Source organism: Vombatus ursinus, unplaced genomic scaffold (genome assembly GCF_900497805.2).
Source record: "Vombatus ursinus unplaced genomic scaffold, bare-nosed wombat genome assembly UNPS02014802.1, whole genome shotgun sequence".
Lineage (NCBI taxonomy): Eukaryota > Metazoa > Chordata > Mammalia > Diprotodontia > Vombatidae > Vombatus > Vombatus ursinus.
This window is the reverse complement of record NW_020954580.1, coordinates 30,802,383-30,828,255: the sequence shown is the minus strand read 5'-3', so window position 1 is coordinate 30,828,255 and position 25,873 is coordinate 30,802,383. Positions and strand designations below refer to the sequence as shown.

At 37.7% G+C, this 25,873-nt stretch overlaps 2 protein-coding genes across 2 annotated transcripts in view; one reads left to right on the top strand and one right to left on the bottom strand.

Moving 5' to 3' along the window:
* Positions 1 to 2,494: 2,494 nt before the first annotated feature.
* On the bottom strand, positions 2,495 to 3,581 carry LOC114051462 (breast cancer metastasis-suppressor 1-like protein). Its single transcript, XM_027873852.1, has one exon. It carries the CDS (start codon positions 3,464 to 3,466, stop codon positions 2,495 to 2,497), a length of 972 nt encoding a protein of 323 aa, XP_027729653.1. The 5' UTR covers positions 3,467 to 3,581.
* Positions 3,582 to 9,206: 5,625 nt separating this feature from the next.
* Positions 9,207 to 25,873, top strand: part of NAA16 (N(alpha)-acetyltransferase 16, NatA auxiliary subunit) — an 82,799-nt gene continuing 66,132 nt past the window's right edge. Inside the window, 7 exon segments of the mRNA XM_027873458.1 lie at positions 9,207 to 9,282; positions 15,971 to 16,055; positions 18,095 to 18,199; positions 22,085 to 22,120; positions 22,123 to 22,241; positions 25,688 to 25,721; positions 25,724 to 25,818. Of these exon segments, the coding sequence (XP_027729259.1) occupies positions 9,229 to 9,282; positions 15,971 to 16,055; positions 18,095 to 18,199; positions 22,085 to 22,120; positions 22,123 to 22,241; positions 25,688 to 25,721; positions 25,724 to 25,818 (528 nt within the window). The 5' untranslated portion in view covers positions 9,207 to 9,228.

The following is a 25,873-nucleotide window of genomic DNA, read 5'->3' as shown; positions in this document are numbered from 1 at the left end:
TTCACTATATCACATTTTATTTCTTCGCTACTTTTTGAACTTTCAATAATTTTCATTTTTTTCCCTCTTCTTTTCCCCAGTTTGGTGTAGTCCAAATGCAGCCCTAGACTGACTTCTGATTTATATTCTAGTAAGTCAAACTAACTTATTTTTATAAATTGTATTCCCAGCACTTGGCACAGTGTGTGGCACATAAGAAGTGCTTAATAAATGTTTATTGGATTGAAGTGGACTTCTAAGGTGGGAAGAATTGAAAAATAATATGTACCCAGTGGTGCAGTGGCAAATGTTTAACAGCCAACTACAGAAAAAATGCATACAGGACACACTTTTAAATTTTAATCTCCATAATTAACATTTTCTCCATCACTTGGGGCAGAAAACTAGCTCAGTGGTTAGAGCACTGAGCCTGGAGTCAGGAAGACCTGAGTTCAATTCCAGTTTCAGACGCTTACTAACTTTGTTACTGTGGGCAAGGCTCTTAAACTCTGTTTGCCTCAGTTTCCTAATCTGTAAATAGGGATAATAGCATCTACCTCCCAAAATTGTTGTAAGGATCAGATGAGGTAATATTTGTAAAGTGCTTGCCATAGTGTCTGACATGTGGTTCTATATAAATGTTAGCTATTATTATTATTAACCAACAAAACAATATACCAAGCCCTGATATATAGAGCTTCCTGATTTCCAAGGTGTAAATTCTCACACTAATTTAATCAGTACCCTACCCTGAAAGAGTTTCTGCAGAACAATTTATATACACAAAAAATAAGATCAGAATGAAAACACTGATTTCCAGACGAGGGCAATTAGTAACATGTAGAATAAAAAATGAAATGTTAGAACTTAAAGGGGTTTTAACCATCACTGAGTCTACTCCCCTCCTTCTGAATAATTTAGTCAAAGGTCAAAGAACTAGATAGTGATAGAGGCAGGACTAAAATTTAGGTTTCCTGACTCCAGTGCTTTTTTATTTTTCTAGCACAGATAATTTTTATTATATACTAAATTAAAAAATACAAATATCTTATTACAATGTTTATCAAACAACTGTGTATGTAAGTACTGTCAAAGACTGACCATTAGTTTATAATATTATGTACATTTGGCTAACATTTATGAGACACATAGAGTGACAATTTTGTTAATAATGAACTTCAGAGGTCAAATATTTTAAATTTGGCAACTGTTAAGTAATAATCTGCACAGAAAGACATTCTGAGAGGCATAGAATATGATAAATTGAACTATGCAGGTTCTATTCTTGCCACGAGTTTCAGTAACTAGGTTTTCCCCCATTCTCTCAAGTCTCACTATAAGAAAAAGTAAAGTGCAGAGAAACCACAAGAATACTAATTTTAGTCACATCATTTATACTACAGCCACAAAAAGTGTGCTGTCATATTTAGGGTTCTGACTTTGTTCACTGTTCCTGGGGCTTTGAAAGTTAAATCTAAATATGACTGAAGGGAAGAAAATCAACACTTTCTAAATCACATAAAATGGAATTAAAGCTAAAGGAAAAAATATTCTTTTTAAGACATGGACCTAAAAAAATTTCACTGTCTTTGGTACTAAATATAGAATTAGCATAAAGGCATATTTTTATCACTGAAAAAGTTTACTGAGAATCTCTTTCAAAAAAGGCAACAGACCAGACAAATACAGCATATGCCTCAATACTGACAGTTATTGATTATCACTTATATACTGCAGCATAAATACCAGGCATTCATGACCTTCATAGGCCATAAATAGTACAGGTAGAAGCAATGTTTTTCTTCCTTGACACTAATTTTTCTAATTAACATCAAATGTAATCTGGGAAAAAATGTCACTGCTACACTATTAAGGGGAAGGAGTGCTGGTAGTCTAGGCAAGTGCTCCTTTTAGGAATTTTAACCCAATAGCTTAATTTAAGGAAAAGAAACACTAAAGTAAGGCCATTGATGCAAGATTAGCTATTAGTACTCCCACCTCCCCCAACAAGTGTGTGCACATGCTTGTGATTATAGTTCTGATTCTGATTTAACAATATATACCCTATTACAAACCATTTACATGTTTTATCAGGCTTATTTACAAATACACGAGTTACATGGACATGAAAAACTAAATAAATTGTAGGAAAAAAATGTAGCGGTTTTATAACCCCACACAATACACTGAAGAAAAGCCAAATTTGCATAATTTTTAACCAGACAAAAAGGTTTAGTCATAAAACATCTGCCATATTTTGGAAGGCCATTCTTCATATACTAGGTGTTAGACTCAACTTAGAGGTAAAATATCTTGGTCATCATGACTACATTTTTCTCAGCATTAAAAAAGTATATGTATATATATATATTAAGTGTATATAATACTACCTACAAATATGAATACTCTCATAATGTTATGAGAATGTAAAAATTATTGAATATATTTTTACTCCCATGGCACACCACACATGGTAACACTAATACAGGTAGGTTTAGTTAACAACTGATAGTGATTATGAATGTTTTATTGAATATTTTCCTTTCTGAAGCTGGGAAATATAAAGTTTAGATTTGCTTCCATCAGACCTCTTAAACCAAACTTCATCATGGTTAATTGTTGTAATTATGGCACTTGTGGGGCATTCATCTTTCTTATCAATACATATCGTTTGTCCACGTATATACCATTCACCATCATAATACAATCTTCCCTCTTCAGACTTAGCACTGTGCAAGTGTTTTTCCAGCTTCACAGGTGGTTCTGCCTTTATTCTATGTGCACCGAGTGTAGCCATTGCCTTTCTAATTGTTGTCCAATCTTCAAGAATGTCTAGGTCTTGTAACATGTAAACTATATAGGGGCCTGATACAACCACTGGCTTCTTTCTGTCTGGGCTGAAGGGATTCTTTCTTTTTTTCCTTGACTGAAGCTCATCATGCCACAGCTCTGAGGTGACGTCAATGCTGTGCCTATCTTCCTCCAGCCTTCTAATTTTCTCTTCTAGTTCACTCTGTATAGTATCACACAGCAAGAGTTTTTCACTCTCCCGGTGCTGGCGAGAAGCTTGGATTTCACATTCATATTTGTTCGTCGCTGATTCTAAGCAGAGTTCCCTATAGATTCCTGCTACCTTCGTTCGGATTCGCGTATTTTCTTGCAAAGTTGCCAGGGGTTCCAAATATTCTGGCGCCTTCCCAGCTATTACTTCTCGTAGCTTTGCATCCACTTGACTTAACCGTTCTTTATAAAGCTGATCTCTGAGGTCTGTGAACTGTTTCTCAAGGTCCGACATTTCATCTAAGCATTCCATTCTTCTTCTCTCACAGTCTTCATCATCCATGTCTGAGCTGTCCCCATCCTCGGACACCGACGAGCTCTCGGTGTCCTCGTCCTCCGAGCTGCTTCCCTCGTTCTCGGCGTAGTCCACCTCCATTTCATCGGGATGGCTCGTCTCTTTCTTGTCCCCGCGGGAATGGACGGGCATTCTCCAATAGCCCCCGGTGCTTATTCCTCTTCCCCAAAGGCCACGGCTCCCTCCGCGCGGCTACAGCTCGAAGCGAGCAGACTTCTCCCAGAACTGTCTTCTCCCTGCCTGGAACTCTCAGCCTAACCCGCCGGCTCCGCGGACGAAGCCCTGCCATTGGACAGCCCCTTCCATGAAGCCTGGGAGGCGGGGCTTGGTTGCCCGTCGACGGATGCAAGACCCGTTGCCTATCGGGAGTTGTAGTCTCTTCGCAGTGTTGGGTTGTTTCTCCCCGCCTCTCCCCCCTGGAGAGGCCAGAGAGTGCTTTCACCAGAAAGGAACTCTAGAGGCAGTATCTGCATCCCCCATGGGTCCTTTGAGGCACACTAATTCCCTGGAAGGCTTAGGCGGTATAGACCACTTTGGGGATTCTGATTGTATATCACAAGAATACTGATGCAGAAAGAACTGCAAATGAGAACTCCAGTACAGACTGGACCACTGGACTTTTTACTTCACAATTTTGATCCTTCTGTTTTGAGGTTTTGAAGAGTGATCTTTGGCCAGGACAGCATGAAGACAGTGGAGGGATCATCCTCCGCCCCAGGGCTGGACCCCGGGGTTGCCGGCTCCTTCCAGTGCTTTTTTGGCTATGTCCCACACTGTTGTACTATATCTTAAGAAAAAATAAAATAAAATAAAATAGGGCCTTGTTTGGGAAGTCAGTGTAATTCAAAAACTCAATTGCACAGTTTTTACAACAAAGAACTAGTGACCCAGACGCCAGGATTTTCCAAATTATGTTCCAATTTTCTCCCTTTCCCTTAGTGCACTGGACAAAATTTTAACCCTCCATCTCTATTACAGTGTTAGCATAGCCCCAGACATGTATTAAGTGCATTTAAGATTCTTTTTAATGGAAAAAATGCTGTTCTTAGGACAGAGAAAAACAACTTCAGGAAATGTTTAAGTTTGTATTTGGGATCACTGGAGATCAGTAGGGGACACGAGGGCTTATAGTGCACTCAGGAGCAGCTGGTGGTGCAGGCGGATAGAGTGCTGGGCCTGGACTAGAGTCAGGAAAACCTGGGTTCAAATTTAGTCTCAGATACTTATTAATTATGTGACTCTGGGCCAGTCATTCCCCCCATAGTGAAATGAGGATAATAATAGCACCCATCTTACAAAGCTGTCATGAGTCTCAAATGAGATTGCTGTTGTTCCTCATCCTTGGCTCTCAAAGAGGACCCATGACATCCAGAGGGTGACGTCTTGACTCGCAAGTTAATTGGATTTAAGTGAGGCAGGGCTGTGCAAAGTGATCAGCCTCATTCTCTCCTCCAGAGTTATCTGAGTCTAGTGCCAAGTCAGGATGACTGGAGATGACCCCAGACCCCGGATGCAGGGGGAGACCTTGGCCTTTTTAAACTAAGGTCTTTCACAGATCTCAGTTTGTCTTGGGCAACACCCATTCAGTGATTTAATGATAGGTAAGAAATTAAGCGAAAGATGGCCTAGTTTGCCTATTCAAAAAAAAAAAAATCAACGTGGGAGGGGAAGAACCTCAGTTTCTGGCCAGAACAGAAATGGTTGCTATTTATACTCACTCTGACCCCATCAAAGCCAAACAAGGAGCAAGTAAGGCTTGGGCTGGGACCTATTATTGGCCAATCAATAACAGCTAGAATGATCTGGGTTTAAAGAAGTTCCATTTGAAACACAATTGGCCGGTACAGAGAATCAGTGATTCCTTTAAAACCATCTTTTTTTAAAAAGATTGTTTTTTCAGAGCTACATTTCAAGAAATCTAAATGAAAACTGCACAGGACAAAAAAAGTAAATTGTCCTACCTTTAAAAAAAAAATCTAGCCCTAAAGCCCCAAAATATTTATGGTGCCCCAAGTGGAGAGAAGGACCACATATGGTGAGGGGCTATAGTTGTGCGGAAATGCAAAGGAGACAGAACAGACATCTCTAGCCTCATCTTCCCTGACCTTTGTCCAAGAGAGACCTACATTCCTATCAGGTGTTTTTTTTTTTTCAGAGCTAGTTCTGGGGTCTAAAAGCCTTTCGTTCTTGCTTGTGGTTGCTGACAGACCAGAGCAAAGGCCAGGAGAGTGGTGGCAACACCTCTCCTTGGAGGGGCCAAGGATGATCCCTCTACTGTCTTCATGCTGTCCTGGCCAAAGGTTACTCTTCAAAACCTCAAAACAGAATGATCAAAATTGTGAAGCAACATAGCTACTAAAGTAGTAAAGTGCCTAGGATTTAACCACAAATGGTTGGATATACAAATCCAGGGTTCTATCTACTGTCAGACTTCAACACCACCCCTCTCTTTTTACTCCTCTCTCTCTCCCTCTTTTTTTTTTCGAGGCAATTGGGGTTAAGTGACTTGCCCAAAGTCATACAGCTAGTAAGTGTTATGTGTCTGAGGTTGGAATTGAGCTCAGGTTCTCCTGACTCCAGGGCCGTTGCTCTGTTCACTTGTGCCACCTAGCTCCTCCCCCCCCCCACTCCTCCCTTTTTACTATTAGGAGACACCTTGTTTTCTAGAGCTAAGGCCCAGCAAGCAAGCTGTGCCCTGAGCTTGGCGTAACAACAATCCTCTGCGTTCACCTTCCAGATGAAGTCTTCTGTAACTAAATCACAGAACTGATGGTCCCTGAGCTCAGGCAAGCACCAACAGGCCCAGACATGAAGCCCGGCTATGGATGGACTTTTTGTCACTGGACAACCTTGCCTCACTACTGTTGAGTCTTTGTCTAGCCACAAACATGTAATTCAAGATTTAGCCCTGCTCTTCTACTAGATAGAGGAGGCCCCAATACGTGTTTAGGGTCCCTCCCACAATGGAATAAAGAAAGCTTTTTGTTTTAACCTGTGTGAGCTCTTTGGTATTATTGGAGTTAACAGTGGTTACAAAACCCCTGTGACTTTTTGGTCATTTGTCACCAGAGCTGACACCACTATACCCACCCATAGCCATTAAGGTATGACCTCTATTTACTCTTTAATTGTAGGCTTTGTTTGGCTGTAGAAATGGCAATATAAGGCCCCAATTTCTTGCCTCCATGTAGTTCCTCACAAATGACACTGACGACTGCCATAAATGTGTGTTTATGTGTACTTCGTTTGGGGGAATGGAGCTCTCTCTGCTGTTAGCAACCAGAAAGAAAGTAGAGGAATACTCCTGCTAGAATTTGGTACCAAGAGGTAGGTAGGAAAGCTTTGCATACACCCAGGTCAGGGAAGAGATTATACATATTTAAGTTAGGTCAGTGCTGTAATAAAAACTTTCATACAGACGTCGTCCTTGTCCATCTACTGTATGATTCACATACAGTCTGAAAGACACTGTTGGCGTGACAGATATATACAGAGTACATAGAAGGTAATATTTGAGCAAAGGGATGATAGAGTGAAGGGGGTGGCTAGCCTCCCCTGAATAGGATTTGAACTGAGTCTTGAAGGAAGACAGAAGAAGCCAGTAAGAGGAGGTGAGGAGGACAACTAGTGAAAAGCCAGAGAGCAGGGAGCTGGAGTTCAAAGTCTGAAAGAAGGCCAATGATGCTAGATTACAAAGTTAGCATAAAATTAAATGATAATTTGTTTTTTATTACAAGTACTATAGAAACCCCAAAGCAGCAACACTCTTTCTTCTCCTGGGGAAGGCTAACATATTCTTTTGCCACATGGGACAATAAAAATAATTGTCCCATAGGACAAAAACCACATTTACAGAGTGGTTTAAGGTTTGCAAAGTACTTTACAAATATTATCTCATTTGATCCTTATAACAACGCTGGGAACTCAGTGCTATTATTATCCCCATTTTTACAGATAAGGAAATTGAGTAAGACTGAGGTTAAGTTACTTGCCCAGAGTCACACAGCTAGTTAGTATCTAAAGACAAATGTGAACTCAAGTCTTCTGACTCCAGGCCCTGAGCTCTCTATCTAGTCACAGGCTACTTGGCTACTTAGACTGAACCTTAGATTCTAAGAATCAAGGAATTTTAATAGCTAGTAGATAGAATGCTGGACATTGAGTCAAGAAGACCTCTGTTCAAATCCCCTTGTGACCTTTATGAGGTGTGACTATGAATAAGTCAACCATCCTTAGTAAGTCACAATTTCCCCATCAGTGAAATGGGGATAATAAACATACTTCACAGAGTTGTGAGAGTGAAATGAGCTAATGTACTTGCATACTCTAAAGTGCTATATATAAATTTCAGTTATTCTCAGACATCGCATGGTGTAATAGTTAGACTTCAGGGAAAATAGGGCTTCACCTCCCACCTCTGACATTATATGTATGTTCCAAGGCAAGTCACTTAACTTATCAGTACTGTAGGCCAGTGGTATCAAACTCAAATAGAAATGTAGGCTACTAATCCATACAGAAGGATCTGGGCAGCATACTGACTTATGTTTTAAGCTATAGTGTCATCTGTGTTTTACTCTATTTTTATTTTTTAAATATTTCCCACTTACATTTGGTTCCAGCAGGGCAGCAATCAGCAAGATGTTGAATATTTGATACCTCTGCTCTAGTCATCTCTCTAATTTCAGAGAAAGTGCTGACTCACCTTGGTAGAAAGACTTTCCTTCATAAAAGGACTTTTCTCAGTACGGAGTCCCCTCGTCTGGTGGGTTTCACACTTTGGTCTCAGGACCCCTTTACATTCTTAAAAGTTATTGAAACTCCCTCCCTTTCCTCAAAGAGCTTTTGTTTATTTGGGTTATCAATATTATATATCATCAGTATTATTATAACTGATAATTTTTATATACTTTACATACTTTTAATATACTTTTATAACTGATAAATTAAAAAAAATCAATTCATTAAAATAAATTAACTTATTTGTAAAAAATGAAAAAATCACTCTATTTTCCAAAAACAAAAATTAATGAGAAGAGTTGCATCATTTTACATATTTTTGCAACTCTTTAATATCTGATTTAACAGATGGCAGCTAGATCTGCCTCTCTGCTTCTGCATTCAATCTGTCACAATATTTGTATACTTGTATCTGTGTGCCTGTCACATAGTAAGCACTTATTATATGCTTGTTGACTGACTGAATGACTGACTGACAAGTTGCTTTGGTTGAAGGACAGAAAGACAATCCAGCCTCACAGAGACATGTAGCTGGAAAAGAGAGGAGGATGTTAATGGACTTTACAATCTATGTATTGTTGGACCATATTATCTATATATCAACAATATTGGGTTGATGATATTATGAAACTAGTTTGGACCCTGGTCTGCACTTTTGAGAACCAATGAAATCCCCCGGGGAAAGTAAGGATTCCTATTCTTATTTAAGTAGCCCAAGCCTGGAGGGAGCAAATGGGGATTCTGCTCCAGGGCGCCCTCTTCCGGTCTTCTCTAGATCACCCTGAAACCCCGCCCCCTAGCCCCAATCCTCTGCGCGCAGGCGCACTCCGGCGAGTTTAGGAAGGGGGCGGGCAGCGCCGGCTGCTATCATTGCCTCGCGCAGAGCCTCCGCCCCGCCCCTGCCCCCAGCCCCGCCGCGGCGGCGGTAAGGGGAGCCGGTCCGAGAGAGTTCTGCGACCCCCGACCGTCCTTCCTCCCCTCTTCTCCCGCCCCCACGGCCTTGACCTTGGAGCCGCGTCCACAGCCGGGGCTGATGAGCTGGCCCGGCGGGTGGGCGTCCGAGGAGAGCTCCCTTAGCCTCGGCGGCCGCCCAGGGCGCGAGCCCCCGAAGCTGGAGCCCCGGGGCCTCGCCGCGGCCTCCCTCAGGCCCCGCCATGCCGTCCGTGCAGCTGCTGCCCAATGAGAGTAACCTCTTCAGACAGATCCTGGTGAGTGGCCGGGAGCCGCCCCGGAGAGCGGGGCACGGTCCGCGGCCACCCCGGCCTCGCCTGCGCTTCCCTGCCCCCAGGGCGCTGCGGGGGCGCGGGGCGCTGCCTCCCCTCCTCCCCGGGATCGGCCCGGCCCCGGGGGCCCGTGGGCGCCCCGGGAGCATCCTCCACCCTGCCCGTCGCACTTCCTCGTCCGATCTCGCCCGGATCCTCGCGCTTCGGGGTCTCGGGTCCGGCTCCGCGTACGCACGCCTTGGGACTGATGGTGGAGCCCACCAGCAGAAGTGGCTGGCCAAGTGCCCCCCTGCCCCCTAGAAAACACGTACCGAGGAGGGCTTAAAGAAAAAGCAGTCATAGTTGAGGCTTGCTGCTGCCCCCTTTGGAAGACAACTCACCTTTTACCAACTTGTTCGGAAAAGGGATTTACGGGGAGCTCAGTTCTAGGTCCTCACTCTTCTGGACACGGGGAGCCGGGCAGATGCGCTCGTGCTGCGGGGGTGCTGGTTTGGGGCAGAGGTGGGGGAACCCTCCTGATAGGGATCGATAACACCTAGTGTCGTGACAGGAAGGGAGCGAACCTCGCATGGATGCTTGCCTTCCTCAGTTTTCAAGTTTTATTACTGATGTGGAAGGCAGGTGTAACAGTCTTAAATCTAGTTTTCTCACTAAGACTCTCCTTAAGTCTCACATTTAGGACTACTAGCCCTCAAATTTTATCGAGTGTTGAGAGCGAGTTGATAGGTCTAGCTCCTTTAAAAATAAAAATTCTGGCTAAAACTAGCCTTTCTTGTTTTCAAGCTATTCACGGGCTGTCTAGGTTCCACCACCTCTTTGCTGTAAATAAAGTACTAATTTTAGAACCGTTAAAAGAATGAATCATAGGCAGAGAAAAACTCAGAGTTGTTGCTCCGGGTTTTAAACTAAGCTAGCCTTTACACTTTGTTTCTTGAATACTAAAATATACACATAACATGACTTTTAAAGTGTCACCCATTATGCCGCATTTTTCAGAATTAACAAATAAGGACAGGTATTTACTCTGTAAGGTAAAAGACATTTTATAATCTTCAGTACAAGCATTGTGGTTCACTTTCAGGAACAATAGTTTCATTGGTGAAATGAGACAATATGTTCATTGTAGCATCATCTCATTTCAGGGGATGGAGTTGGGCAAACTGCATTTTTATTCTTTTTCAGATTTTTCACTTTTGGCCAGAAAACATTAAAGCTGTTTTGTGAAATACTATTAAGGTTGTTTAATTTAAGAGCATTTGGCAATATGCCTTAAAAATGACTAAAAGCTTTTCTTCTCATTATATTGCCTTTTTCTGGACAGAAAAAATTTGGTATGATCAGCATAAAGACAGACATTACATGCATAAAGAAAGTGATACTTTTTGTTTTGTTGAGGAGGTGTCTCTGGATTCTCAAAAAACCTATACTAGAGAATTTGGACCCCTACAGGTCCTACCAATCTAAAAAGGCTTTAGTGAGAAGGTTTTTTGTTTGTTTGTTTGTTTTTGGTAGAAGACAATCTTAGCCAAGTTCCTAGGGGGTTTGGCTTACCAACTGGCTCACTTTTAGGTGGCTTCTGTGGTCAGTTACAGTTCTAAATCTATGATTCTGTGACCATAGAAAACTTAGGGAGACTACACTGAGGTGTAAAGTACTTTCCCTCTGAGATTAGCTCCTTTTTTATTCTGTATATATATATATATTTTGTACATAGTTCTTAACGTCCATGTGAACTCCTTGAGGGTTAGGACTGTTTTTGCCTTTCTTTGTATTTTCAGCACTTAGCACAGTGCTTGACACATAGTAGATGCTTAATAAAATACCTGTCTATTTGACTTTGCACCAATGTTTGTGGAAGAAGTACCTATACTGAAGTCACTGCTCTTTGAAGTTTTGAAATTAGAGGTTATTAAATTTAATGGTGTTTCCTTTATCTCCAAATTGATTTTGGGAAATGTTGGTTGTTCCCTTCTCAGAGTACCTGTCATTGAGAATGCAGAATACATTACTTTCTATATATGTCTCCATGCTAAGGGGATACAAAGACAAAAGTGAAACAGTCTGTGACCTGAAGGAATTTACATTTCTAATGTAACAACATGTACATAAGTAGGTGCACACAAAATAGATACAAAATGATTTGAAGAGGGGAGGGAAGGAGCAGCTGAGGGGATGAAAATCTAGGGTTGGTGAGAGGGTGATGACTAAGCTAGTTCTTCAAGGAAACTAGGGATTCCAAGAGAAGGTGAGCAGGCATTGGAGACAACCAATGTAAAGCATGGAGATAGTGGATAGAAAGCAGAATAGCAGAAATAGTGGGGAGCATAAAGAGTAACAATTGTGATAAGGTTGGAAAGATTGGGTGGGGCCAGGATGTGTAGGACTTAAAATGCCCCCGGCCATTTCCTCCCGAAAGAATTTGACCCAAGGCGCCTTCTTTTTTTTTTTTTTTTTTTTTCATTTTGTTGAGCCTTTTTTTTTCTTTTTTAAGGCAGTTGGGGTTAAGTGACTTGCCCGGGATCACACAGCTAGTAAGTGACAAGTGTTTGGTCTGAGGTCATATTTGAACTCAGGTCCTCCTGACTAAAGGGCTGGTGCTCTATCCACTGTACCACCTAGCTGCCCCAACCCAAGCCTTGCAGCCAAAAACAAGGTTTATTTGAAGATTCACCATATTGGCTAGACTCTTAAGGAATCTGAGCATTTTAATGGAGACAAGATGGACCTTATAGACAGAAAGACTGTGGGAGGGATTTAGGAGTGACCAAGTAGTTTGGGGTGACGGGAGGAAGGGCCTAAGGATATTTGGATGGGAGTGGCTTGTAAGCTGGGGTGAACAGAACTCCTGGGACCTGGACCTCCTGGCCAAGGGAGAATGGACCCTAGCTAGGATTCAGGGTGGTAAATATGGGGGCCTTAGGGAGGTAAGACAATGGAGGGGATATTGGGTGTAGCCACAATGAAAAGCCAGTTGATGGGATTATAGCCTCAGGGGAATGCCAGATATTTGGCCATGTGGGAAAGTACAGGGTTTTTCCTTTCTGGGGCCCAGATTCCAACCCCATCAGATTGATTATTCACACTAATTAGGACCTAGCTATAGTTAAGTGTTTTGTAGTTCTATATTTATAGGTTTTAGGTGTGCCTTGATAGATTAACAACTAGATATATATGTATATAGTTATTTTAAATGTAGCCCCTTTTTCTGTGATTTCCTCCTGGGTTTTATTATCATTCTATAGAAATTCTATTGATCTTTTATTTTGTAACCTGCTGCTTTGATGATACTACTAATTTGAATTAGTGTCTTTACTGATTCTTTGGGATTTTCTGTGTCGACATGTCATCAATAAATAATAGTTTGTCTCCTCTTTGCAATTTTTCTCCTTTTAAAAGCACGTTGGCATGATTGCGGATTTTGTTTTTTGTTTTATTTCTCTACCCCCCCCCCCAAAGGGAAGCCTCTCTTCTATTTATTTTATCATGGTCCTTTTATTTTTAATATCATTTTTCTTTTAAATTTTCTTTTGTGCTTATTCATTTGTTGATCTTGGTTCTTAAATTGCATCCTCAGCTCATTTCACTCCCTTTGTATTTTACTAATATATTTTCAGAGATGATAATTTTCCTCTGAAGATAGCTCTAATTGCATCATATAAATTTTAATTTGTTGTTGTTATCCTCTTTTGAATAGTTCTAGTTTTTATGATTTGTTCTTTAATCCACTCGTTGTTTAGGATGTCACTACTTAGTTTATGTTCAGCTCTAACTTTTAAAAATTTTATTTATATTTTTACTGTATTGTGATCTAAAATGTGTTTACAATTTTTATGTTTAAGATTTTTTTATGCCTTGATTTTTGTAAAGATAGCAAACATAATTGGTATTCAGAAATTGCTAGAAGTCTTTCACATTTTATTATTTTCATGATTCTGTTCATGTTCTCATTTTCCTTTTCATTAATCTTTGTTAGCTCTTTTAGTGAAATATTTAAGTCTTTCATATTTATTCTTACTGTCATGTCTTTGAAGTTCAATTAGATATTCCTTTTCAGAAGTTACACTAGTTTGTACATATTAATACTTCTATTTCATTGTAAATAATTCCTTGAAACATAATATAATTTTCCTGTTTATCTCTCTTAATGTTACCAGTTTACAATGTCTCATCAGAACTCATGATTGTAGTTCCTGCCTTTTTGGAGTTATGTAAAGCATAATGAGTTATGTTTGGATTCTTTACTTTGACTATGTATGTACTTATGTTTCAAATGTGTTTCTTGTTTGTACTAAATTGTTGGGTATTTTTATCCATTCTTTTAAAAAATTATTTTTCCCCCAGTTACATGTAAAAACAGTTTTTAACATTTGTTTTCAAAATTTTGAGTTCCAAATTCTCTCCCTTCCTCCCTCCCCCCCCATACAGTTTGACATAGGTTGTATAGTCATGCAAACCGTTTCCATAATAGTCATGTTATGAAAGAAAACATAGACCAAAAAAAAAAACCCTCAAGAAAAATAAAATAAAAAAAGTATCTTTCAATTTGTATTTAGACAGCGTCAGTTTTCTCTCTGGGGATGGATAGCATTTTTTTTTGGTCATAATTCCTTCAGAGTTGTCTTGGATCATTGTATTGCTGAGAATAGTCAATAGCCGACTATCACACAATATTGCTGTTACTTTGTACACAGTACATTTCACTTTGCATCAGCTCATGTCAGTCTTTCCAGGTTTTTTCTCAGAGCATCCTGCTCATCATTTCTTATAGCCCAATAGTATTCCATCATAATCACATAACATAATTTGTTCAGCCATTCCCCAATTGATGGGCACCCTCTGAATTTCCAATTTTTTGCCACCAGAAGAGAGCTGCTATAAATCTTTTTGTACATATAGGTCCTTTTCCTTTTTTTTTTAAAATCTCTTTTAGGATATAGACACTGCGGCAGAATTTGCTAGATTAAAGGGTATGCTTGGTTTTATAGCCCTTTGGGCATATTTCCAAATTACTCTACAGAATGGTTGAATCAGCTCACAACTCCACCAACGGTGCATCAATGTGTCATTTTTCCCGTGTTCCCTCTAACATTTGTTGTTCTCCTTTTTTGTCCTATTTAGCGAATCTAATAGGTATGAGGTAGTTCCTTAGAATTGTTTTAATTTGCATTTCTCCAATCAGTAGTGAATTAAAGAATTTTTTCATATGGTTATAGATAGCTTTGATTACTTCATCTGAAAACTTATATCTTTTGATCATTTATTAATTGTGGAATGGCTTTTATTTTTATAAATTTGACTCAGTTCTCTACATATTTGAGAATGAGGCCCTTACCAGAGAAACCTGCTTCAAAATTTTTTTTCATAAGTATTGTTGCTAAATGTATTCCCCTCCATCCTATTCCCTCCTGTTTATTCTATTCTCTCTCTCCTTTTACCTTGTCCTCCTCAAGTGTTTTCTTTTTGACTACTCCCCCAATCTGCCCTCCCTTCTATCACCCCATCCCTTCTTTTAGCAAACCCTTCCTCTCCTACTTTCTTGTAGGATAAGATAGATTTCTATACCCAATTGAATGTGTGTTATTCCCTCTTTGAGCTAATTCTGATGGAAACAAGTTTCACTCACTCCCCCATACCTCCTCTCTCTTCCCCTCCACTGTAAAAGCTTTTTCATGCCTCTTTTATGTGAGGTGATTTACCCTATCCTAATTCTCCATTTCTCTCTCTCCCTGTACACTCACCATTAGGGGGCGTTATATTAAAGATGATGTAACAAAGGTGATTGAAGAGACAGTTGATAGGAGGGGCAGGTAGGGTGGTCGACAATGTCAAATACTGTAGGGAGATTAGGAAGTATGAAGACTGATAAGAAGCTATCGTGGTTGGCATTTAAGAAGTGGGAGAATTAGGGGTAATCTGTTGGAGAACATTGGATCATAAAGGATCTAGATACATATGTACATTTGCCTTTGCAATCATTCTCCTTGGTTAAGGATGTAGGCTAATTAGCTTCATTAGAGACCAGAGAAAGGAGGAGAAAATGGGAAGAATGATGTTAAGGAGTTTTGAGATGCAGATAAGGTGGGGTGAATAGCCTGAAAATTTTTTCTGTGATATGTATCATAATACTCTTTCAGTTCCAGTTCCTGTTAGGATTTTTTCTCCTTATTTACTTTTTCCTCATATGATTGTAGTTTTTGCACTGTTGTTCTGGTTCTGCTCGTTTTCTTCCACTTTACATTATTTAATAGAAGTCTTCATGAATTTCTTTGTATTAATGTACCCAAACTAACCATTCCTATATTGTTGGTTAGATTATGTACTTTTTCTTCTTTTCTTTCTCTTTCTTTTGTTATTACATATAATGCTATTATGAGATCTTTTTTCATTTTAGATTACATTGTTAGGGGCCCTAAAATGTAACCTAAAATGAAAAAAAGATCTCATAGTAGCATTATATGTAATAACGAAAGAAAGCAAAAGAGAAAGAAAAGAAGACTTTTTCCATTGCATTTCTGTGATAACTCCTAGTTCATAATGAATAAATGGTCAAAAGATATGGATAGTATTGAAAAACAGGAAATGCAAATTGTTAATTATTTGAAAAAAGCTTGACCTTGCTAATAATCATTTATTTTATAAAATAATCTTTCATCTGTTAATTTTTTCTTGCCAGAAATGTTATGAACAGAAGCAGTACAAAAATGGTCTCAAATTCTGCAAGGTGAGTCTGTCAAACCCAAAGTTTGCTGAACATGGAGGTATTGTATCATTTAAAAGATTAAATTGCTATGGAAAAATAAAGCTAATTTGAGAAGCACTGAAGCTGGGACATATTGCTGAATTTCAAGGAAGAATGCTTCCTAATATTCAATGCCTTGGTTTCATTTTAAAAGCAAGACTGAGGCTCTTTGATGTGAAAATTATTTAAGCTTATTTTAGATAATTTTTCTTATGTTAAACTCGGGTTATGTTACACTGATCTTGATTCACTTATAGTAGTGGTTTGGCTTATTGGAAAGGACAGTAGGCTAGGAGCCATGATATGTGTCTATATGTTGTCTTTCATACTCTTATGATGGTAGTTTTGACCAAGTTGTTTTCCGAGTTACTTTTTTAAGTAATGTGATGTTTTTTGCTAATTCATCTACAACCCATTATAACCAGTGACACGTATTTTTGAAATGGTGGCGTTGAGGGTTGGGTTAAAAACAGTGGTTGGAGATGTAGACCATAACAAATGTTCATGGACCTGCATGAGGATCAGAACTGTCTAGCTCTAAGGATACAGTGGACTATCTACAAAAGTAGAGATGCCATTTCAAGGAGTTTTAGAGATAAAAAGGGATCTTAATCATATATAATACCTCATCCATACGACATATGTAATGTTTTACAGAGCTATTTTCAGGAGCATTTTCTCATTTGATTTTCATAACACCTCTTTCTGTGAAGAAAGTAGGGCATTTTGTAATTAAAGAAACTGAAGTTTATAGAACCGTAAAAGATAGAAGGGACTGAAGACTTAACTTGAATCCCACCATTTCATAGAAAAGAGTCTAAATGACTTCAGCAAGACTAGCAGAAGAACTTAGATCTCTTGTTTCCTAGTGTTGTCTTTCTACTCCATCACGAAGAGGTTTATAATCAGTTTATTTGCTTTTTGGATTTAGTAGATGAAAGATTTGAATCCTATACTGTCTTCCCCTTAATTTCTCAGCATGCTACCAGGTTACTTCTCTTCTATTCCAGTGTTTGACTTGGAATTATCAACTTTTTGTTAATTATCCTAAATAGAAAATGCCTGTTAGGTTGGATTTACTGAAGAAAAAGTGGTCCATTCTAGTTCCAAATAAGTAATTTTGAAATAACGATATCTTTTCATACCTCTGGGTAATTGAGTTGACAATTTTATCTTATTTTTTAAATTGAAACCTACTTTCAGAGGTCAGTGTTTCTTGAGCTAATTTGCCTCAAGATCACTTTTGTGTTTGAAATATGCTCTTCTGTTAGCATGGAGTTACTTGCAGGATAAGGGAATGGTAGATCCAGAAAGTTTGAAACAAATTAGAAAAAATTAACTCCTTTAACTTTGAAATTGTTTTATGTAATTATTTTTAATTTCATATTAACTAAGAAGAGAAAAATATCATTAGAATCAAAATATTCCTGCTAAACTCTTATTTACCTCATGTGGGACATAAGTTTAGGAAATGATAAGATTTTAGTTCATTACAGCTTAAGGTTTTGGGTGAAAAAATTTGGAAGCTCCTCAATTAGATTCAATTCACAGTAAGTATTTAATTTCTATTTTGAACTTGACCCAAAACACAAGGGTATGGAGGCTCTTAAAGGGAAGAGGACATATTGGTGGGGAAGACAATTACAGAAAAGAATCTAGACTGTCTTGAGGTTTAGGAAACCCCCTGCATTAACAGTGGGAGTAGAATTAGGCTACTGACTTTTGGAAAAGAAGTTCTTTTTGAACACTGGGCAAATCAAGGTCAGTAAAAGAAGGCTTTGGAATATCTCCTTTGGTTATATCTGTTAGTTCTTAAGTGTTACATACACTTTGCCCACTATTGTATTATAAGTGTTTTGTTTAGCTAAAAAAGGAAAAGATACTTGTCAGTTGTAAGAACCGATTTTTAGGCATTGCTCCAAGGTGCAGTTTCACCTGGAAGTGATTCCATGAAGATCGATTTGTAATCTTAAAAGATCCCAGGGTTGAATTTCAACTTAGGCAGGGATTTTTGAAACTCTTACGTATAAGTATATAGGTTTACCGTGTTTTTTGCAGGGACCTTGGCTATGAAAGGGTTGACATTGAACTGTTTAGGAAAGAAAGAAGAAGCATATGAATTTGTTCATAAAGGACTTTGGAATGATGTCAAGAGCCATGTCTGTATCCTTTTGAAGAGTTTAGTAGTTTAATTTTTATTTGTTATGTTGCATTTTATCATCTCTATCAGAATAATGAAATCAAGAATTGTTAGAATATGAAATTAATGAAATTGGTACCCTTCCCACACTGGGGTGAACATTATAATTCAAACACTTATTAAACATTTATGGGCAAAAAGTATCGTGGTAGGTATTAATAGAATTATCACTATGAACAAGACAAGGTCATAGATTTTGAGTTAGAAGGGACCTTAGAGGTCATATGGTACTATCCTTTATTTTACAAATGAAGACACTGGATTTCATAGAGATTAAATGAATTGTCCAAGATCACACAGGTTCTATGTGACAGAGGTGGAATTGGAGGTTGAGGTTTCTGGCTATAAATCCAGAACTATTTCCACTCTAACATTTGGGCTCATCTATGGCTTGCATCTCATACTCTAAAGCCATCGGACAGCTTTGGAATAATTCACAGATGGGAATAGTTAGTGGTTGCAATGTATTTCCCCTTCTCCCTCTCTATCTTCTGTTTTATTGACACCTGTTGTTTCTTATATGAGATATTTGTTTATATCTATTTTTTACTTCTGTTTGGAACCCTTCCTTTCCCCAAAGAAAAACAGTTAAAACCAGTCCATACACTACCTGTATCTCCTAACATAAATATTTGGAAACTATAGCCTCCTGTTTTCCTATGAAGACAAGGGAGATGTGTTTCTTCAACTTTCATTTGAAACCAGTATTGATCATTGCCTTTAATCTTAGTTCTCTTGCTTTTTTGGTTGCTTTTTGATTACATTCTAATAGTCAGTGCTATATTGTTTTCCTGGTTTAGCTTGTTTCTCTTTGCATCATTTTATGCGAGTCTTTCCATGTTTTTCTTGAGTTGCTAATTTGGTACAGTTCATTATATCCCATTCTATTCAAATACACCTATTTATTCATCTATTTCCAATTGATAAAGTCCTTATTCTCCAGTTTTTAACTATTTTTACTGTGCTAAAATCCTTTGCCTTTAAGGCTCAACTTAGGTGTCCTTGGCTGAAAGGATCTTGTAGTGTAGAGTGGAAAGGTAAAATACACTTAATATGTAACTATAATACAAAATGAAATGTATTAAGTGTGCATGTTGAGCTTTGATTACTTAAGTGTATAGTTAAATAGAATCTCCTGCACATTATAAGGCTAAAAAGTTTAGAGGAAAGCTTAATTAAATCAGATTTTAGTTAATTGCACATTATTTTTTTTGATTAATTTATTTTGAAAATTGCAAATTATTGATATAGCTATTTCAACTTAATTTCTTTTGGATGGGGATGTGCTTTTAATAACCTGATTGGGGCCTTCCTTACAATTATATTTTTCTCTTGTAAATAATGTTTATTAAAATTAATTTGTATAACTTGAACAAGTCATCTCTCTGAGGGCTTCCGTCCCTCATGTCTTCCCTTTATGCTCTCCCCTGATGCTGGGCTGCCTAGAACACATCTGGGCTACTTGACCATTTATATAGCTTAGATGAGATGAGAGTCTCCAACTGTTTTTCATCTGGTGAGGTGGAGGAACAGTAGATCTTACTGTCTGTCCTACTCTTCCCTCTTTCAGCTTCCTAGGATTGTCATCTGATGTCAGGGTCTTGCTATTTGCCCTGTTGTGGAATATTTAAGAATAATGGGCCTCTCTATTTGCCTGTTACTAGACTTTCTTTGATGTGTTGTCTCTCGTGGTTGATAGCAGGGACGTCTTGATTTTTCTCTTTGTATCCCCAGTACTTAGCGTGCTATTTGGCACATAGTAATCACTTAATAAATACTTTTTTTTTTATTCATTCATTTATTCTGGGCCTCAACTTTTCTCATCTATAAAGTTCTGGAGGAGTTATACCTGTTTAACTTCAAGGTCTAGCTCTAAATCCTATAAAATACTTTTCAGACTGGATAATATAAATTTGTTTTGACTTAATGTCAGCATTCTAATACATGAACATTCATAAAATCTTTTTAAAAATTTCCCTTGTCTTAACTTTTTACATGGGCTTTGTATTCTTATGAAAAAGCTTGTCTGACCCTAATTTAATATTATTAGGTTTAGCAGTATTTTTTTTAAAAAAATCTACTTCTTTTGTTTTCATATCACCTTTATTTCCCAACGTATCTTCTTCATCTCACCCTGAGAGTCCTCCCTTTATAACAAAGAATAAAAGAGAAAAAAGTTCAGAAATACTAAACATGAATGAAGTCTGACAGTGTATGTAACATTTCACATTCATAGAATCACTATCTCCTCAAACAAGATAGGAAAATGCATTCTTATATCTCTTCTGTAGGGACCAACTTGATCATTGTAATTACAGCTTTGTTTTGATTGGGGTAGGGAAGGAATTGTTCTTTGCATTTATATTGTCATCATCACATGTAATGTTTTCTTAGTTCTGGTAACTTTAGTCTGTATCAGTTAATATGTCTTCCCAGTAGTCATATTATCAAATATTATCAAATGGAGCTCTCTGGTAACCATATGTTTAAATACTTCTTTAGTTAAGTGCTCTCTGCAGAATGAAGAGGGCATGTAAGTATTATGAATTTTTTGCTTGAAGATATGCTAAAACCTTAATTGGTCATAAATAAAAGAGACTTGGAGGGCTTACCCTAATATTGTGTACATGTTACTAGTCAGAGTAATTTAGTGAATGCAGTATACAAAGAGTTTTCTTGGTCAGATGAATTAATATAAAATTATTTTTAAAATTACTTAATATTATAAAAAAATCTCTAAATCACTATTGATTAGAGAAATGCAAATTAAAACAACTCTGAGGTGCCACTTCATACCCATCCGATTGACTAATGTAACAGAAAAGGAAAATGATAAATGTTGAAGGTGATGTGAGAAAACTGGAACAGTAATGAATTGTTGGTAGAATTGTGAACTGGTCCAGCCATTCTAGAGAGCAATTTGGAACTATGCCCCAAGGGTGTACCTTTTGATCCAGCAATACCAGTACTAGGTCTGTGTCCAAAGAAATTAAAAAAAAAAAAGGAAAAGAACCTATTTGCACAAGAATATTTATAGCAGTTCTTTTTGTGGTGGCAAAGAATTGGAAATTGAGGGGACATACATCAATTGGGAATGGCTGGACAAGTTGTGGTATATGATTGTGATGGAATACTATTGTGTTGTAAGAAATGATGAGCAGAATGATTTCAGAAAATCCTGGAATGACTTACAAGAACTGATACTGAATGAAGTGAGCAGAACCAGGAGAACATTGTGCACAGCAATAGAAGTATTATACGATGAACAACTGTGAATGACCTAGCTATTCTCAGCAATACAGTGATCCAAGACACTCTGCAAGGACTCATGATGAAAAATGCTATCCATCTCCAGAGAAAGAACATCATGATGTCTGAATACAGACTGAAGCATACTCTTTTCTTCCTTTTTTCCTTCCTTCTTTCTTTCCTTCCCTTCCTCTTTATTTCTTTGTCTTTCTCATTCTTTCTTTTCTTTCTCAAGTCTTCTTCCATAAAATGACTAATAAAGAAATGTTTTATGTGATTGCACATGTATGACCTATATCAGGTTACATCCTGGGGAGAGAGGAGGGATAGAGTTTGAAACTCAAAACTTAAAAATGTTAAAAATTGTTTTTACATGTAATTGGGGAAAAACAAAATATTAAAAAATTTAAAAAATCTTAATATTATTGTCACTTTTAGCGTGAGACTTAGTTTTATACTTATGATGAAGAATAAATGCCTAGTATACTTTGATTTAGAAAGCCCTCGTTTTAAACAAAAAACTTTCTGAGGTATGTTAGAAGGAAAAGTACAGTATTGTGTTCTAGTATCTGTGAATGTTGATTTCTTTAACTTGTTAGGTTGGCACATATATGGACTTTTGCAGCGTTATGATAAGAATATGATGAAGCTATAAAGTGTTATCAAAATGCCCTCAAATTAGATAAAGACAATCTACAAATCCTGAGAGATCTCTGTTTGTTACAAATCCAAATCAGAGACCTTGAAGGCTATCGTGTAAGTATTCTAATATTAAATTTATGCATTTTAAAACAGATATAATTTATTTTATTTTTTTTTTAGTGAGGCAGTCGGGGTTAAGTGACTTGTCCAAGGTCACACAGCTAGTATGTGTCAAGTGTTTGGTCGGAGGCTGGATTTGAACTGAGGTCCTCCTGACTTCAGGGCCGGTGCTCTATCCACTGCGCCACCTAGCTGCCCCGAAACAGATATAATTTAAAAGATGAATAAGTGCTCTAGGTAGTTTTATTTGAATGTAAGTTACAGAGAAATGCTAACTTGCATTGGTTGAAAGAGTTTTCTTACTTGAGAGTTCCCTAGTGGCAATTAAATCATGGCTCTAGTCCTTATTTCCAAATTATGAGTGAGGCTAGAGTATTCATTCATTCCCCAAATACTTATTCAGTGTCTATTATGTGATGTGTAATGTACCTCAGAGGTGAATAAAATAATTTCGAGAAGGATTAAACAAGAAATAAATTAATAGACAATACATCTCTAGCTTTTTTTAAACCTTATCATTAGTCATCTTTGAAATTTAATCATTAGTTTTTGAAACTGAAACTGGGGGAATTAAAAAAACATCCATCTGTTATTTGTTTGTACTTTGAGTTAATGACATAATGTCCTTTGACCCAGGCTCAGTTTTGTATTTTACAAGTTTATGTGAATTAAATTTTGGGGGGAGTGGGCTGTGATTTCATTGGTACTCTTCACTAATAATACAAATTGACACCTGTTCTGCAACTTTTGTATTTAGAGAGCTGCCTCAGATGTTGACTCTAAGTGACCTGTGTTAAAATTAATTATTTGAAATAAAAAGGAAAGTGAGGACAAAGTTACTAAGCCATCTATGATTTAATTTACAAAGCTACCATTTGTATATCAGATTAGGTTACCTGACTCCTCAGAAATCAGAGACTAGGAATGATTTACAGAAGTGATTTTTATAACAGAAAAGAGGAGTTAAAAAAATGATAGAAACTTGTCTTGAACATAATTCAATTGGACAAGGCGGGTCATCTGACTAGTTAACTTCTCCCAGGCTTTCTTAATCCTACCCAGAAGTCCATTCCTTACAGATGGTGTCTTTTGTAACTAGAAGGTATACTGGGAAAGAGGAACTTCTGGTCATAGTTAGCAGTCAGTCTCCCTCCCCACCACCTCCATTTTCCTTAGAAGATTTCATTACTCAACTTAGACTCTAGCTCAAGGAAAAAAAAAGAGGGTTATTCACTAGGACTAGAAAAAAGGAATTTAACTTTTACCTAACCTTTCTCCAGCTTCCAGAAAGGGGAACCTCACCTTTGTTCAACCTTCCTTTCTGCTAGAAACTAGAAAGGGGAATTTAACCTTTAAAAAGAGTAATCCCATGATTATTTTATTATTCTTATTCTAAATTATCTGCTACTTAATGATTAAGTCTTCTCAATCTATTCACTAAATCCATAGGTAACCTAGACTTAAGAGGGCACTATCTTTGTTAGTCTGGCTTAGCTGTTAGGGCTAACTTTTCCTAAAGAAAAGAGTTTAATCCTATAATCAAACTAAAAATAAATCAAAGTAATCAATACTTTCCTTTTCACTTGCCAGGGAGCACATACCCAGTATATATGTGTCAGAGGCAAGTCTTGAACTCAGGTCATCCTTATTCTGAAATTGGCTTTCTCTCCACTCTGCTATGCTGTCTCTTAACATTTACAATTAAAGTATAAAAAGAAGAAAAATAATTTGATAAATTTTTTTGTTGGTATGTTGATGACTAAGATAATGCCATTGATTGTATTTTATCCTAACAGCAATGAGTAGCCCTTGAAGCTTCTTGAGCAAAATGACAGGCAAGTCTCAGGCAAAATGACAGGCAAGTATGACAGGTCATACTTGACCTTTTAGATAATTGAAGGGACTAGGAATGTTTAGAGAAGAGAAGACTCTAGTCTTAATTATTTGGTGGACTCTCATGTGGAAGAAGAGTTAGGCTGGTTCTGTTTGCACCCACAGGCCAAAACCGGGAACGTTGGGTGGAAGAGGTAAAGAGACAGATTTTCATGTGGTGTAAAGGAGAGAACTTCTAACAGTTGAGGTTGTCCAGCAATTTAATGGGTTGCCTTGTGTGAGAAAGAGTCCTTCACTGAAGACCTTTAAGCAAAGTCTGGGTGACTTCTTACTTGTTGGAGAAGGTATTTTTGTTCAGGTATCACTTGGATTAGATGACTTCTGAGGTCTATTCCAACTCTGAGGTTCTTTGAGCTTACTTTCTATGGATTTATGTATTCATAATACTGACAAGCACCTTTTGGTGGGCTGCCCTTGGAGTCAGGAAGATCTGGGGTAAAGTCTTACCTTTGTCACAGGGTAACTGGTGACCATGGACCAGTCAGTTCTCTGAGACTATAAACAAGAAATAAGCTATTTATGCACACACGTAAAATTCATGTAATCACAGGTCCAGATCCCCAAAACTCTCATCTCCATACACTAGCTTATAGTGTTTCAGGGGGGAAGGCAGGAGAGTCACGACTGTATCTGTGATTTCATAAGAGAAGGGAATGTTTTGTAAAGAAACTCCCACAACAGATGGGCATTTGTTCAGCAGAATGGAAACTTAAGAGATTTGTCTTACTTGATTAAGCTACTTAGCTAAGGTCGCATAGTCAGTATATGTCAGATGTGAGATCTGAACTGAGTTCCTCATGGCTCCAGGGGTAGCTTTCCAATGCATCTTTGCTAATGTTAGCTTCAAAAAATGAAAATCTTTAGGCCCATAGAAATTTGTCAGATTTTGAGATTTTTGCCTGTAGTTTCCAGTGTCAGTAGTGGTGTATCTTACTAGTGTATTTTCAGTTTTTTTTTCCTCTCATTTTTAACCATACCTCAATTTCTTTCAAGCCTAGAAATTATATTTATAGTTTACATAAATTTATGTGATCATGTTAATATGGTTGAAAACTATCATTAAGCTGTGGAATACTAGACTAACTAGCAACCAGAATCTCAGTATCATAGTGTGTGAAGAGAGTTCAGTATAAGAAATCAGTATCAACGCTAACAGTGAAAAGTGAGGGGAAAAATCTGAAAGTTTACTGAAAGTTTTGTGGGCCTAAGAACTTTATTTTAACATATAGGACAAATACCAATGTTTTAGTTGAAGTATTAAAATGATCCTTATTAGAAAATAATTTTACTTAAAAAGACATGGACTCCTAAGTTTAGTAGAAATATAAGCTAAATGTAAAATTTAGTAATTTAGGGAATTATTATAATCATGAGGTCAGCTGTTTTATATTGAGTTAAAAAAAGATAGGACAAATCATGTGACCCTATTTGTTCTCAGATTCCTTTTCTGTAAATTGAAGCCTCTCATGTCTGTGATGGTTAAGGTTCCTTTCATTCTAAAATTCTGTCATTTCTCCACACCCCCCTCCCCCCACTCTGTATTAAAGGAGACAAGGTATCAGCTTCTTCAGCTGTGCCCAACAATGCTTCATGGATTGGATATGCTATAGCATATCATTTGCTGAAAGATTATGATATGGCACAAAAACTATTGGAAGAGTTTAGAAAGACTCAGCAAGTAAGACTTATTTCAAGACTTCCCCAACAATAGTTTGAAAACAGTTGGGAGGAGG